Source organism: Pan paniscus, chromosome 3, assembly GCF_029289425.2.
Source record: "Pan paniscus chromosome 3, NHGRI_mPanPan1-v2.0_pri, whole genome shotgun sequence".
In the NCBI taxonomy this organism is placed as follows: Eukaryota; Metazoa; Chordata; class Mammalia; order Primates; family Hominidae; genus Pan; species Pan paniscus.
Window position 1 is genome coordinate 73275738 of NC_073252.2, and position 15156 is coordinate 73290893.

The 15156-nt window shown below is 37.2% G+C and overlaps 1 protein-coding gene and 1 long non-coding RNA gene across 2 annotated transcripts in view; one reads left to right on the forward strand and one right to left on the reverse strand.

Moving 5' to 3' along the window:
* LOC134730276 (uncharacterized) overlaps positions 1-15156 on the forward strand; it is an 83007-nt gene that overhangs the window by 27412 nt on the left and 40439 nt on the right. The window lies entirely within an intron of this gene.
* SRP72 (signal recognition particle 72) overlaps positions 467-15156 on the reverse strand; it is a 36385-nt gene continuing 21695 nt past the window's right edge. The window contains exons 13-19 of the mRNA XM_003806484.6: positions 14643-14738; positions 13694-13797; positions 13485-13562; positions 12562-12699; positions 8739-8776; positions 3445-3604; positions 467-2453 (exon numbers count right to left, since the gene is read on the reverse strand). Coding sequence (XP_003806532.4) covers positions 2276-2453; positions 3445-3604; positions 8739-8776; positions 12562-12699; positions 13485-13562; positions 13694-13797; positions 14643-14738 — 792 coding nt within the window. The 3' untranslated portion in view covers positions 467-2275. The remainder of the gene's footprint in view (positions 2454-3444; positions 3605-8738; positions 8777-12561; positions 12700-13484; positions 13563-13693; positions 13798-14642; positions 14739-15156) is intronic.

The following is a 15156-nucleotide window of genomic DNA, read 5'->3' on the forward strand; positions in this document are numbered from 1 at the left end:
GTTGGTCAGGCTGGTCTCGAACTTCTGACCTGAGGTGATCTGCCCGCCTCAGCCTCCCAAAGTGCTGGGATTACAGGTGCGAGCCACCGTGCCCGGCCACAATTATTTTTCAATGTAATAAACTTATTTTCCTTCATTGTATCTGTTTCAAATAGACTTGTAAGGAACAATGAATAGCAGGTTCCAGAAGGCTTGAGTGATGCAATGATATTTAAGGTTGGCTGTTCCCAATAGCATTGGAATTGCTATGCTTAATGACTTTTTCAAAGGTTTACTTCTGTTTATACACACACCAAGATGAATTTTCAGTAAGTTTACACGGGGTTCTCTCAATCCCATTAGATTAGTTTTATGGGTTTGCTAAGAGGGACAGTACACACAATTTTGATACTCAGCTTAAAAGAAAATTCTTGGTTATACTAACCAGGAAGTCCTCCATAAAATGCCAACACCCAAAACACCTTAATCCATATTCACTGCTAAAATATTTTATTTTAAAATGTACCACAGTGAATGGATGTATCCATACTGGTTCTTATAAATGTACACATACACATCCATATATTTGACAAAGTATATATATGAACTGGTTAAAGACCTATCCAAAAGAGGAAATATTTCTAGAAAGTTCATGTGTTTATACTTCATTTGACAATTAAAACTTATTTGAACTGATGAAGTTTCAGTTGCTTAGCAATGACTAATAATACCAATGCCTGTCAATAATGACAACTAAATTGAGAACTATAAATTTCACTGCTGTGCCTTGGGTCAAAATTTTCAATGATGGAATCCTAAATAAGTAACAGTTATTCCTATAATGGGGTATATATTCAGAAGGAATAAATACCTGCCACTATTACCAAAAGACTGTTCTCTGTAGAGCTCAAAAAAAGGATTATGCCACAATACATCATTTGTATTTAAAAAAGATCTCTTTAGATGCCACTGCAAATTCTGCTTTTACTAAACAGAAAGGCAGCACCCCATTTCTTTCTTGTAAAGGAGGAAAGTCTTTCATAAAAAACTCTTTGAAGAAGTTTTGGTAGTATGTTCAGAGTCAAACACAGCAGCACTTTATTAACAAGGACAGAGTAATATAATCACAAGGAAATACTTGTTAAGTCTAAATTAAATGATATCTTGGGCAGCATAAAATGAATACTAACAAGGGCAGGCATCTCAATATGTCTGTCTCACAGCTGTTCAATGTGAAAGTAGTTTGTAAGCAAGGAAAGACAAGAGCAACATTTACACCACAAATTGACTGTAAAATACTTCATTACATTGAGAAAGGTAATCAATGGTCAAAATCCATAACCAGAAGGAGACACCATTTGAGTATCTATCAATGGGCCAAACAGACCTGTTAGATTTTAATACTGCCTGGTATGCAACTCAGATACTGATTTCTTCTCTATGGAGGAAGCCAATGTTCATGTTCTTGATAACAGTCATTAATCTTTCTGATTGAGACAGTCCAAACCCATGTGACCTCAGAACACTAGGTCTAAGAGTGAACTTCTTACATTGATATATTTTCCTTGAGTTCTTTCATGGTGCTGTATCAGCATGCTACCATAATCTGAAAATGACATGGGGCACAAAGGAGCCATATATATATATATATATATATAATATATATATGTTTCATGTTTATATATATATATAAACATGAAAAGTATCCCATATTCCAGTATCACATGACAGAAAATTTATGGTTAAATTATTTAAGACATTTACTTTATTTTTCTTGTGGCCATCCATTTAGTGAAGAACATCAGTGTATTAAGAAGGTCCCTCTTTATCACATGATATTTCTAAGCAGATATTTAGGAATGCTCAGAAGATTCCACTTTCAGTCTCCTAAGACATAATTTAAAGTGGGACTTGAACAGAAACAAGTATCTTCAGACTCCAGCTGAAATCACAGAAGTAGTTTCTGTTTAAATCCTGGGAAACCTTAGATAAGGTATGTGAAACTGAAAAAAGATTGAATCAGCACACACAGATAAAGGATACAACAGATACCAAGATGGGTAAATGCCCAATTATTTTCAGTCCTCATAATCTGTACAAAGCTATGAGGCAACCAGTAGGCCATATCTCACTAGGCAGACTTTGAGGAAGATGTTTCCCTATTTGAAACACAAGAAATTATGAAAATATGGAGATGAAGAGGGAGTAGTTCTGTGCTTCTTGCTGTGTTACCTTTATTATATTCCTAGTGTCACTGACACTAGTTTAAAAACAGCCTGCAACAAGAATATTCTCATCACCAGCCACCTTTTCCACCTTTCTTCTTTTTCTGTTGCTGTTTCTTTTTTGTTGCTGGAGCCCCTGCAGGTTTCTGGTGTCTTGGGGGTATGATGTTACTTGTAGAGGCAGATACTGTTGCAGCACTGCCAGGTCTTGGGGAGGTGGGTGGGCTGCTCACAGTTTTACTGGCATCCCTGAAATCATCAGATCATTTTTGGTCACTCATATATTCAACAAAGGAAGAGTATAAAAATGTATGTACATGGGTTTTACTTATCACACTTAACAATCTCCCACACATTTTCTACTTCTTTTAAGGTAAGCTCCCCAACTCCCTATCGACTTTTCTTTTGAATAACATTTTCACTGTTTTTATTGAAGAAAAGTAAAACATGGTACACATGCCAAGTTTTAGAAAGCGTAGAAAATAAAAAATTTTATTTTTTTGAGACAGAGTCTTGCTCTGTCCCTCAGGCTGGAGTGCAGTGGCACCATCTCAGCTCACTGCAACCTCCATCCACCTCCTGGGTTCACGTGATCCTTCTGGGTTCACGTGATTCTCCTGCCTCAGCCACCCGAGTAGCTGGGATTACAGGTGCGCACTACCACACCCGGCTAATTTTTGTATTTTTAGTAGAGACAGGGTTTCACCATATTGGCCAAGCTATTCTCGAACTAGCAACCTCAAATGATCTGCCTGCCTTGGCCTCCCAAAGTGCTGGGATTACAGGCGTGAGCCACTGCGCCCGGCCAGAAAAAATTTTTTAAAATAACCTGTCATCCACCATGTAAAACGTATTAATACTTCTAACACTTCTTTCTAGTCATATTATTTATTTACATCTGTTTATCTAGATATTTATTTAGTTGAATGACTCAGTGTATTTAGTTGCCTTGAGACTTTTTAGTTTTTATAATACAGTTTTTACTATATATATTTCACAATATATATTTGATTATATTGTAAATACTTAAAACTATTTGACTGAATTGTAAAAACTAAAGGAAAAACTAGTCTAAAAAGGCAATATATTTTCTTTCATTTGCATAAGTGTAGTATAAACATTTATCAAAGATACATCACATTTCTCATACTTTATATTAACAAATTCTCACTAATAGCCTCGAGTCAATCTAGAAACAACGTATGTTCTAAGTGCCCTCAATTGTGGAGCAATAACTTACAGTTCAGATGAAGCTCCTGCAGTTGCTCCCTGGGTCCCTTTTCCAATCTGATCCTTCTTTTTACCCTTCTTTCTTCCCCGGTAGTAAGAACGTTCTCGCATTGGCAGCCATCTTTCTGGATCTGGGGTAACTTTTGGGTCATAATTCTTAGGCAATTTTCCTGCATAACGATTATAAAGAAATGAGAGATGTGTCATAATATTTTCAAGATAGTTTGTTTAAATGATGTCTCTAAGCCTGGGAATAAATAACATTAAAATGGAAATGAATTTATTTGAGAAAGTTTAGTTTGTATAATCTAGCAGGCAAAATGGTCTTTTTTTTTTAAATTATTATACTTTAAGTTCTGGGATACATGCGCAGAACGTGCAGGTTTGTTACATAGGTATACATGTGCCATGGTGGTTTGCTGCACCCATCAACCCGTCATCTACATTAGGTATTTCTCCCAATGCTATCCCTCCCCTAGCCTCCCACCGCCCCCCGACAGGCCTGGTGTGTGATATTCCCCTCCCTGTGTCCATGTGTTCTCATTGTTCAACTCCCACTTATGAGTGAGAACACGCGGTGTTTGGTTTTCTGTTCCTGTGTTAGTTTGCTGAGACTGATGGTTTCCAGCTTCATCCATGTCCCTGCAAAGGATATGAACTCATCGTTTTTTATGGCTGCATAGTATTGATGGTGTGTATGTGCCACATCTTCTTTATCCACTCTATCATTGATGGGCATTTGGGTTGGTTCCAATCTTTGCTAATGTGAATACTGCTGCAATAAACATAAGTGTGCATGTGTCTTTATAGCAGAATGATTTATAATCCTTTGGGTATATATCCAGTAATGCGACTGCTGGGTTAAATGGTATTTCTGGTTCTAGGTCCTTGAGGAATTGCCACACTGTCTTCCACAATGGCAAAACTAATTTACACTCCCACCAACAATGTTAAAGTGTTCCTATTTCTCCACATCCTCTCCAGCATTTGTTGTTTCCTGACTTTTTAATGATCGCCATTCTAACTGGTATGAGATGGTATTCCATTGTTGTTTTGATTTGCATTTCTCTAATCACCAGTGATGATGAGCTTTTTTTCATGTTTCTTGGCCACATAAATGGCAGTTTTGAGAAGTGTCTGTTCATATCCTTTGCCCACTTTTTGATGGGGTTTTTTCTTGTAAATTTGTTGAAGTTCTTTGTTGATTCTGGATATTAGCCCTTTGTCAGATGGATTGCAAAAATTTTCTCCCATTCTGTAAGTTGGCTGTTTACTCTGATGATAGCTTCTTTTGCTGTGCAGAAGCTCTTTAGTTTAATTAGATCCCATTTGTCAGTTTTGGCTTTTGTTGCCATTGCTTTTGGGGTTTTAGTCATGAAGTTCTTGCCCATGCCTATGTCCTGAATGGTATTGCCTAGGTTTTCTTCTAGGGTTTTTATGGTTTTAGGTCTTATGCTTAAGTCTTTAATCCATCTTGAGTTAATTTTTGTATAAGGTGTAAGGAAGGGGTCCAGTTTGTTTTCTGCATATGGCTAGAATCCTTTCCCCATTGCTTTTGTCAGGTTTGTCAAAGATCAGATGGTTGTAGATGTGTGGTGTTATTTCTGAGGCCTCTATTCTGTTCCACTGGTCTACAGATCTGTTTTGGTACCAGTACCATTCTGTTTTGGTTACTGTAGCCTTGTAACAATAGTTTGAAGTCAGGTAGCATGATGCATCCAGCTTTGTTCTCTTTGCTTAGGACTGTCTTGGCCATATGGGTTCTTTTTTGGTTCCATAGAAATTTAAAGTAGTTTTTTTCTAATTCTGTGAAGAAAGTCAATGGCAGCTTGATGGAGATAGCATTGAATCTATAAATTACTTTAGGCAGTATGGCCATTTTCACGATATTGATTCTTCCTATCCATGAGCATGGAATGTTCTTCCATTTGTGTCCTCTCTCATTTCCTTGAGCAGTGGTTTGTAGTTCTCCTTGAAGAGGTCCTTCACATCCCTTGTTAGTTGTATTCCTAGGTATTTTATTCTTTTGTAGCAATTGTGAACGGGAGTTCACTCATGATTTGGCTCTCTGCTTGTCTACTATTGGTGTACAGGAAAGCTTGTGATTTTTGCACATTGATTTTGTGTCCTGAGACTTTGCTGAAGTTGCTTATCAGCTTAAGGAGATTTTGGGCTGAGACGATGGGGTTTTCTAAATATACAATCATGTCATCTGCAAACAGAGACAACCTGACTTCCTTTTTGTTTGAATATCCTTTATTTCTTTCTCTTGCCTGATTGCCCTGGCCAGAACTTCCAATATTATGTTGAATGGGAGTGGTGAGAGAGGGCATCCTTGTCTTGTGCCGGTTTTCAAAGGGAATGCTTCCAGCTTTTGCTCATTCAGTATGATATTGGCTGTGGGCTTGTCATAAATAGTTATTATTATTTTGAGATACATTCCATCAATACCTAGTTTATTGAGAGTTTTTAGCATGAAGGGGTGTTGAATTTTACTGAAGGGGGAAAAGGCCTTATTTCTCAGCATGACAAAAAAATTCAGAGACTATAAAGAAAAAGACTTCACAGATACATCTATAAAAAAATTTTAAAATCTTTAGTAAAAAATATATTTCTAAGAAAAAATTTAAAATACAAACTATCTAATAGAGGAGTGGAAAAAAATCCTTAATAGAGAAAGAATTCTTGCTGATCAATATGTAAACCACTCAAAGAAAAATGGACTCAGTTATAATTAAGGTAGGCTAGGAGAAAGTCATTCATCTTCTGAACAGATGTTCACCCTCACTAATTAAAAATGAGAAGGGTAAAAAACTCTATCAGACTTGCAGTAATACCCAGTGTTGGTGAAATGGTGAGAAGCACTCACCAACACTATACTAGGGGAAGTGTATACTGATATAGCCTTTGTGGAAAGCAATTTAATCTGGCAGTACCATTCGAAATTTATAGACTTCTAGAAATTTATCCTGCAGAAACCCAAGAGATACAAAGTTAAGAACAGAATATTCTCGGTGATACTCCTTTTCTTTTTTTTTAAAGATGGATAGGGCAAGGTATGGGTGGGCTGATATTCTTTAAGATGGCAAAATAACTTAAATATCTATCAATGAAGATGATTACATTATAATATGCCCACACTATAGCAAGCTATTCAATTGGTTAAAAACTGAAGTGCAGGCCGGGCGCAGTGGCTCACGCCTGTAATCCCAGCACTTTGGGAGGCCGAGGTGGGCAGATCACGAGGTGAGGAGATCGAGACCATCCTGGCTAACATGGTGAAACCCCGTCTCTACTAAAAATACAAAAAATTAGCTGGGCGTGGTGGGGTACGCCTGCAGTCCCAGCTACTTGGGAGGCTGAGGCAGGAGAATGGCATGAACCTGGGAGGTGGAGCTTGCAGTGAGCCGAGATAGCGCCACTGCACTCCAGCCTGGGCAACAGAGCAAGACGCTGTCTCAAAAATAAATAAATAAATAAAATAAAATAAAAAATAAATAAAGTGAAGGGCATCTATTAATTTGGAAAAATGTTCTTCACAATTCAGTCTAAAGTAGAAGATTAAAACAAACAAATTATATTATGTTCAAAACAATTTTATAAAAACTTTGAGTACCTAATGATATGTTTGATTCTGTATATACATATATACACACATAAAAAAGTTAAGTAATTGTCTCTGGGAGCATGCTTTTTTTGGGGGGCAGGGAGAGGATCTCACTCTGTCACCAGGCTGGAGTGCCGTGACGCAATCTCAACTCACTGCAACCTTGGCCTCCCGGGTTCAGGCGATTCTCCTGCCTCAGCCTCCCGAGTAGCTGGGATTACAGGCACGCATGAGTACTGCTCGGCTAATTTTTATATTTGTAGTAGAGATGGGGTTTCACCAGGTTGGCCAGGCTGGTCTCGAACTCCTGACCTCAAATGATCCACCCACCTTGGCCTCCCAAAGTGCTGGGATTACAGGCGTGAGCCACCATGCCCAGCCGGGAGCATGAATTTTGGGCAGGGAATTTTACACTCTTTAGGCCATTCTATAATGATAGATAACAACTACCTTTGTTTTTAGAATGAGCATATATCACTTGTAAATTTAAAAAAATATTCATCTGGAAACTATAAAAATAGAAAAGAAAGTAAAATTTTAGGTTATTACCACCTACAGTCATCAGCTGTTTCCTTGCAGTATTACTAATGCACAAAACAAATATTAAATGTTTGCCAATTTTGAAGTACTGTGACAAAAGAACCAATAAGACTTCCAGTTAAAGATAGTGAAATGGATACAAACATTAGCTTGTGTACCTTCCTCAAACTCCACTAAAATGGTAATAAAACACATTAAAGGAAGACAGAAGAAAAGATATTGTCAATAAAATTTTGGTAGCTGGAAAACAGATGGAGGAGTAATAATAAACTGAGCTAAGCCTTGGGAAACCTGTATCCTAAGACGGCAGAGAGCAAAATCAAGAAATAACCTGATTTATATGATAGATTCCTCAAAACCTCAGGAACTTGGGTGGCTCCAAGGATAACATCTGACTAGGTAAAATCAAGCACGGTAATGCCACCCAATTTTTCCAGAGATTAAAGCCACACTCCAAGCCAATCAATGCACATTATTTCCCTGGTTAATAATTCAAGGCTGGACACTGACCTGCTTGGCCCAATCAGATTAATGAGAAATACTTGCCAAGTCTGGAGAGGGCTTCTTTGTTGTGATGGATATAAATGACAAGTATGTGGCCCTGACTGTTTACAATATACATCATATGACTCTAATGGGATTCTGTTTTGTGGAGAGCAGAACAAAGAGGTAAAAATACTGAGTCAACCAACCTTGATGCTAACATTCCTCTAGACTGCCAACTTTATAAACAGTAAATTTTCTTAAGCTAGTTTGATGGAATTTTGTAGTTATGTGTAGCAGAAACATCAAAATGTGTAAGTGCTTACTTTTGTGCCAGGCACCACTCTAAGAACTTTACATGTAGTATCTGATTTAATACTACAAGATATATACTATCATATTCCATTTTACATATGAAAAACTCTGGCAGGTATATTAAATAGCCTGTGCACAGTCACAGAGTAAAAGAGGGAGCAACGATTTGAATTTAGGCAAACTAGTGAATTGCGATCTTTAAAGTAATAGAATAAAATTAAATGTTAGCTATAGTCAAGATAAAAAGTTTTCAAAGATACAAGAGAGCGCAGTATATTTATGTCCAAATATTTCTATATAGGGCTAAAATCAAACATTTATTTTGGAGAAAATTTATAAAGACTTTTTTAATGCCTTACCCTTCTTTTTCTTTTTCTTCTTTTTCAAATCTCCCTGTCTACAAAGAGAAAAAAAAATCATTACCGTCTTTGTGATAAAATATTTATAGAGCATTAAGTAAGTGCTCTATAAGAGTTAGTTGGGCACTTATCATAAACATGGTTTAAGACTTGGTATCAGCTTACCAAAGCTAACAAATTAGTTAACATTTGATTCAGGTTAAAGTCAATTAAGCTTCAGATACTATAATTTTTGGAAAGTAGTTTAGAAAACAGAGGTGACAATTCGAAAACAGATTCTGTTTACACTGAAAAAAGTTTTTCAGTGGCACACATTAAGTCTATGTAAAAAGTAATTTGCACAAGCATGACTACCTAGAATCCCTTGGTAAGTTACTCTATGTTTGGCAAGACTTTAGAGAATAAATTTTTTGCCAGAAGAACATGTGTAGGTAAGATACATGCAAAGAATATCTCTGGAAGGAGATTCAAAACAAGTTACATTGGTTATGGCCCTGGGAGGGAGGTGGGTAGACACAGATGGAAGACTTTTTACTTACTCTTACACTTTTTTATCTTTTGTATTTTAAACCTGTGAGTTTATTAATTTTTTTATGTAAGTAAAATCTATATTAAGTACATTGACCAAAAAAGGCACTAAAAAGGGCATAAAAATTAACACTTCAAAATAATTGTCAAGCATTCTGAAAGTGGCTGGGAACAGTGGCTCACGTCTGTAATCTCAGCACGATGGGAGGCCAAGGCAGGTGGATCACCTGAGGTCAGGAGTTGCAGACCAGCCTGGACAACATAGTAAAACCCCGTCTCTACTAAAAATACAAAAATTAGTTGGGTGTGGCAGTGCGTGCCTGTAATCTCAGCTACTTGGGAGGCTGAGGCAGGAGAATCACTTGAACCAGGGAGGCAGAGGCTGCAGTGAGTGAGACTGTGCCACTGCACTCCAGCCTGAGCGATGGAGCAAGACTCCGTCTCAAAAAAAAAAAAAAAAAAAGCATTCTGAAAGCTCTAGTGAAAAGAGAAAAACATAAAAATACATCTCTCTATATATTCTTATGTGATATAACTCGAGAAATATGAAACAGTGAACTAAAAAGATGAGACAACAATTCCTACCAAAAATTCATTCTACAAGTCATTCAATTGTGAAAGTTCTCTCAGGATACCCCAAATAAGAAATGCAACATACTGTATCTTACTTGAGTGTTTCATCTCTTACCCAGAGTGTGCAATAGTATTCTAAATTGTCTCCCTACAAATTATACTCCACAGCCATATTAAAATTTCCCAAGGGTTCTCTGCTATTTCTTATTTCTCTGCCTTAGCTCACCCTTTGCCTACCTCGTCCTCATCTTCCTCAGAGTCAACACAATCATCTTCTCCATGAAGCCTTTCCTAACTTCCCACTGTCCTCAGGAAGAAGTGACTATTCCCTCCGGTGTACTCCTCTATGCCCTGTACAATCACAACAGGTGCAATCTTTATTGCAATTACTGTTTAAATATATTTCCTTCTGCTAGATTCAAGTTCCTTTTTTTTAGACAGAGTCTCATTCTGTCACCCAGGCTGGAGTGCAGTGGTGAGATCTTGGCTCACTGCAACCTCCACCTCCTGGGTTCAAGTGATTCTCCTGCCTCAGCCTCCCAAATAGCTGGGATTATAGACATGTGTCACTACGCCCGGCTAATTTTTGTATTTTTAGTAGAGATGGGGGTTTCACCATGTTGTCCAGGCTGGTTTCGAACTCATGACCTCAAGTAATCCGCCTGCCTTGGCCTCCCAAAGTGCTGGGATTACAGGCATGAGCCACCACCATGTCAGGGCTCAAGTTCTTTTGAGAGCAAGTACCATGATTTATTTTCTGGTCAACACCTAGCATAAACCTATCACATACTGTATTGTTAAAGGAAACTAAACCTTTGCATCCAAGTTAGTATAACAAAATACTAACTTCTAATAAGATAAAATAAAGAGCATTAATAATGCATAATGAAAATACTGTGCTGAAACTTAAAAGCTTAAAAAGTCAATGTATATCTTAATGATTGTCTAAGAAAAAAGAGAAAGAAGCCAGGCTTGGTGGCTCACGCCTGTAATCCCAGCACTTTGGGAGGCTGAGGTGGGTGGATCACCTGAGGTCAGGAGTTCAAGACCAGCCTGATCGACATGGTGAAACCCTGTCTACTAAAAATACAAAAATTAGCCAGGCGTGATTGCAGGCACCTGTAGTCCCAGCTACTCAGGAGGCTGAGGCAGGAGAATCGCTCGAACCCAGGAGGCGGAGGTTGCAGTGAGCCGAGATTGAGTCACTGCACTCCAGCCTGGGCAACAGAGCAAGACTCCGTCTCAAAAAAGAAAACAAACAAACAAAAGAAACAAAGATTATTTAAAAAAAACTTTTAAAAACTTATTATTTTTAGAGATGGGGGTCTTGCTCTGTCACTCAGGCTGGGGTGCAGTGATGCAATCACTGCTCACTGAAGCCTCAAACTCCTGGGCTCAGGCAATCATCCCGCCTCAGCCTCCCAGTAACTGGAACACAGAGCCACTATGCCAGGCTAAAGAAGGAACTGCGTGTTCTTAGTAGTTACTCAACCCTGTTTGGTGAAGAAAAAAAATAGTAAACATACTTAATTGAAAATCCATTTAAGAACCCAGACTGAATTTATAATTGTAAGATGAAATGGAATTCAGAACAATGTAACCTCTTTGAGACTCCAATTCCTTATTAAAAGTTTTGGAAGTTATTATGAGAACAACAATGCTTTTTATGAAATGCGGAGTTTGTTAGAAAGAAATCAGTCATTGTTGCTGAGTTTTTTTTAAGTTAGGGAAAAATTTAGATTTCAAAAGGCATTCAAAAAAGGAAAGTAGCAAAAACTTATAAAAGTCACAAAGCTAAGGAAATGTTTTATCTTTTCCATGCTCTATTCATCCTGAGTCAAAAGTAAAATCTTAAAACATTTTACTGTAGGTCTCTGCTAACTATATTTTTAAGATGACGATGGAAGAAACAAGTCAAAATCTGACTTCTTTTAAGTAGATGAAGCCGACTAACCTTTTCTTCAAATCAGCAAAAGAAATCATATACTAAATGATGTACTAAATGTACAACAATAACTGAAAGGTAAAGGAAGGCACATCCAGCCTATGGAGTGTTATGCATAAAAAGGATGAAATAGGTCCACATTTTTGTACGTGGAAAGATCTCTAAAACTCATTAAATAAAAGTAAGTTGGGAAACACTAAGTACAATACAATCCTCCTTCTGTAAAAAATAACTGGGCGTGGTGCCCAGCACTTTGGGAGGCCGAGGTGGGCAGATCACTTGAGGTCAGGAGTTCAAGACGAACCTGGTCAAAAGGGTGAAACCCTGTCTCTACTAAATGTACAAAAATTAGCCTGTAGTCCCAGCTACTCGGGAGGCTGAGGCAGAATTGCTTGAACCCGGGAGGCGGAGGCTGCACTGAGCCAAGACTGTGCCACTGTACTCCAGCCTGGGAGACAGAGCAAGACTCTGTCTCAACAAACAAACAAAAAATAGTAATAAATAAACCAATTTAAAGAAAATATTTGTAAACCATGTGTGTGTGTAAACACAAAGAAAAACTTCTGGAATAATAGATTAAATTAATACCAGAGGTTAATTTTGGGCTGAGGGAAAAGGGAAGGAAATAAGGACAAAGAGCTGGGCACAGTGAAAGAAATGGAAAAGGAACAAAGAGAACTAGAACTTTATTCACATGAAATTTCTATGAGAATGTATTTTTTATTCCTTGTCTAATTTAAAATCAGCATTAGAGAACGTTACGATGAAAAATATTACCCTTGTTCCTTTGGTTGACTATCTCCAGTAACTTTTCCACCCTTCTTCCGAATGTACGTAGCACCAGCAGAATTTTCAAGAGCCTCAACATCTACTTTTAGAGACATACTATCTGACGATGGCAAGTGTTTACTAAGACTGTGATAGAACAGGAGTTCAGGAACATAATATACACAAACACACACATTTATATAGATATATATGTTTGCCAATGTATCTATTGACACTGGAAGACTGTCTTTTCTTGATGACCTTCAACAAAAGCAAAAAATGTTCCTAAATCTTCTATACAATAACAAGTCATATCAATTATATAGTACATACAGTATTCTGAAAGGAGAACATGAGGAGTCATAATCTAATTCTCTATTCCTTAACACAGTGATGTGGAGCAAGGTGGTGGCTTAATACAAACTCCATTCCAAAACAACTATCAAGTTTATGACTTGTGACTGCTTAGCATCCACCAACCCACCTCAGTTTTGGGAACACACTCTGATTTAGAGTAGCACATGTGATCCAAGTTCAATAAGGGCACCAAATTTGCTTATCAGGTAACTATTTGAGATAAGCAAGTGACCTAAGTAGTTGAATCCGAAAATAACATTTCAGAATCATGCAAAAGTACCCACATAAAATATGCTTTTTCTTTACCTTGCTGCTGATCTTGAACCTGGAGGAAAAGAGGCCATACCCTTTTGACTTCATTTTTGCTTCTGGATGAAACTGAACCCTAAGTTGGATCTATCGCCACATTTTTCAATCACACTGATCAATAAATTCTCATTTTTTGGTTTTACTAGTTAAAAGGAGGATTTGGTAGTTGCAGTTTACAATTGAAAAAGCTCTGGTCAAAACACAGATATCAGAAGAGATCTATTGTGCTACTGAGGAGCTGTAAGGAATAACAATCAAAAGGATACGCTTTGGCTTTCTCTGGATCTACAAGTGAGTAAGCAGAAATAAGCTGTGCCAGGGTGTGAATATCTTTTGGATTTTGTCTAAAAGAAGAAATAAGAAAATTATTGAACTGTTTATAAAACTGGAGAAAGTAATATAAACAAGTAACTCCCTCATATCAAGTAGCAGCAATAAATGTGTTATTTCTACAACTCCACGTTTCAGAGCTTACTTCCACAGCTGTTGTAGGTCACTAATTGCCTCCTTCTTCCGCCCATATTTGAGTTTGAAGTTTGCAGCTTCTCTTATCAAGGACAAATGAGCAGGAGATTTTGGCTACAGTTTCAATAAAAAGAAAAAAAAAGTTTCAAGTTAAATATCTAGCAAGTGCATGCAGTTATATTCATTAGACCTTTAAGAAATACACCTATGCATTAGATCCCTCATCTTAAGTTTCACTGAATGCCTGAAACAACAAAATCATCCACACATGTAGAGGAAAGCAGGTGGACAAATTATTAATTGTACAAGTAATCACCAATTGATGAATCTGGAAAACAACCTATATCTATTGTCTACAACTGGAAACATTCCCCTATAATAATCAAATCTTAAAGATATGCCACCATAGTTCTCAAACATTAATTTAATATAATACTTTCCCAGAGCACTGATACCCCTCCACTGCTAACAGTACTAACAGTATAAATGCCACCTGCACAGCGTATGTATAATTTTAAGTTGGATACTGCCCATACAGAGATCCATACTGGAAATTAAGATATTCCTACTAGATAGAGACATGATAAACAACTATTCCATGTATTACTGTTGTACTAATTACTACCACCCATGGGCTCTCTAGCTATTTAAGACGATCTCTTAAATATGCAATCATGTACTATTATTATTTCTTGAGATTACATACACAAATGCATGTACACATACAGCAAGGAGCTTCAATAAATATAAATGTGCTATTTTTCTATTTTGCAGCCATTGCTTATTTCTAATAACTTAATTTGGATCTGGTATACTAAAAAAATGCATTTGATAATCTAAATAGTATTCCACTTTTAAAATAGTGACGTGTAATACTTGTTTGCCTGAATTTTTTCACTACTACATCTTTATTTTTATGTAAAAACATGCTCTCATAACATTTTACTCCATTTATTTACCTGATGGTTTTGATACCACTGGATAGCTTGTGTGAAGACCTCAATGGCACTATCAATATCTTCTTCATGGCTATACATGGTAACTAATGCAGATACCTACACAGCCAAAGGTATAAATTAGTGAACTCCCCCTTCACTCCCAGAATACCGCTTTTGAAAATAAAAAACGCTGAAGAAATAGCAAATAAAGGCTCTCCGCTAATACCTGATTTATCATAAAAGCTACTCCCTTTAGAGAACATAGTAACTTTACTTCTAGAAATACCATGAACAACCGTGTTTTCCAAATATGAAGGTAGATATCTGTAAAATAAAACTTTCCTTTAAAGCAGTGCCAGTTCACAAATGGTTTGGTAAGTACGGAAGTTGAGAATAAGCCCTTAGAAATGTTTCTACAATAAGACACTGCTGGACATTTAAGTGTATGATCAGTGAGGCATACATAGAGTGGCTGAACTCTCATGATGAATCCCATGTGGCATGAGCTGTTTGAAGCCAGTAAAAAGGGTGCCTA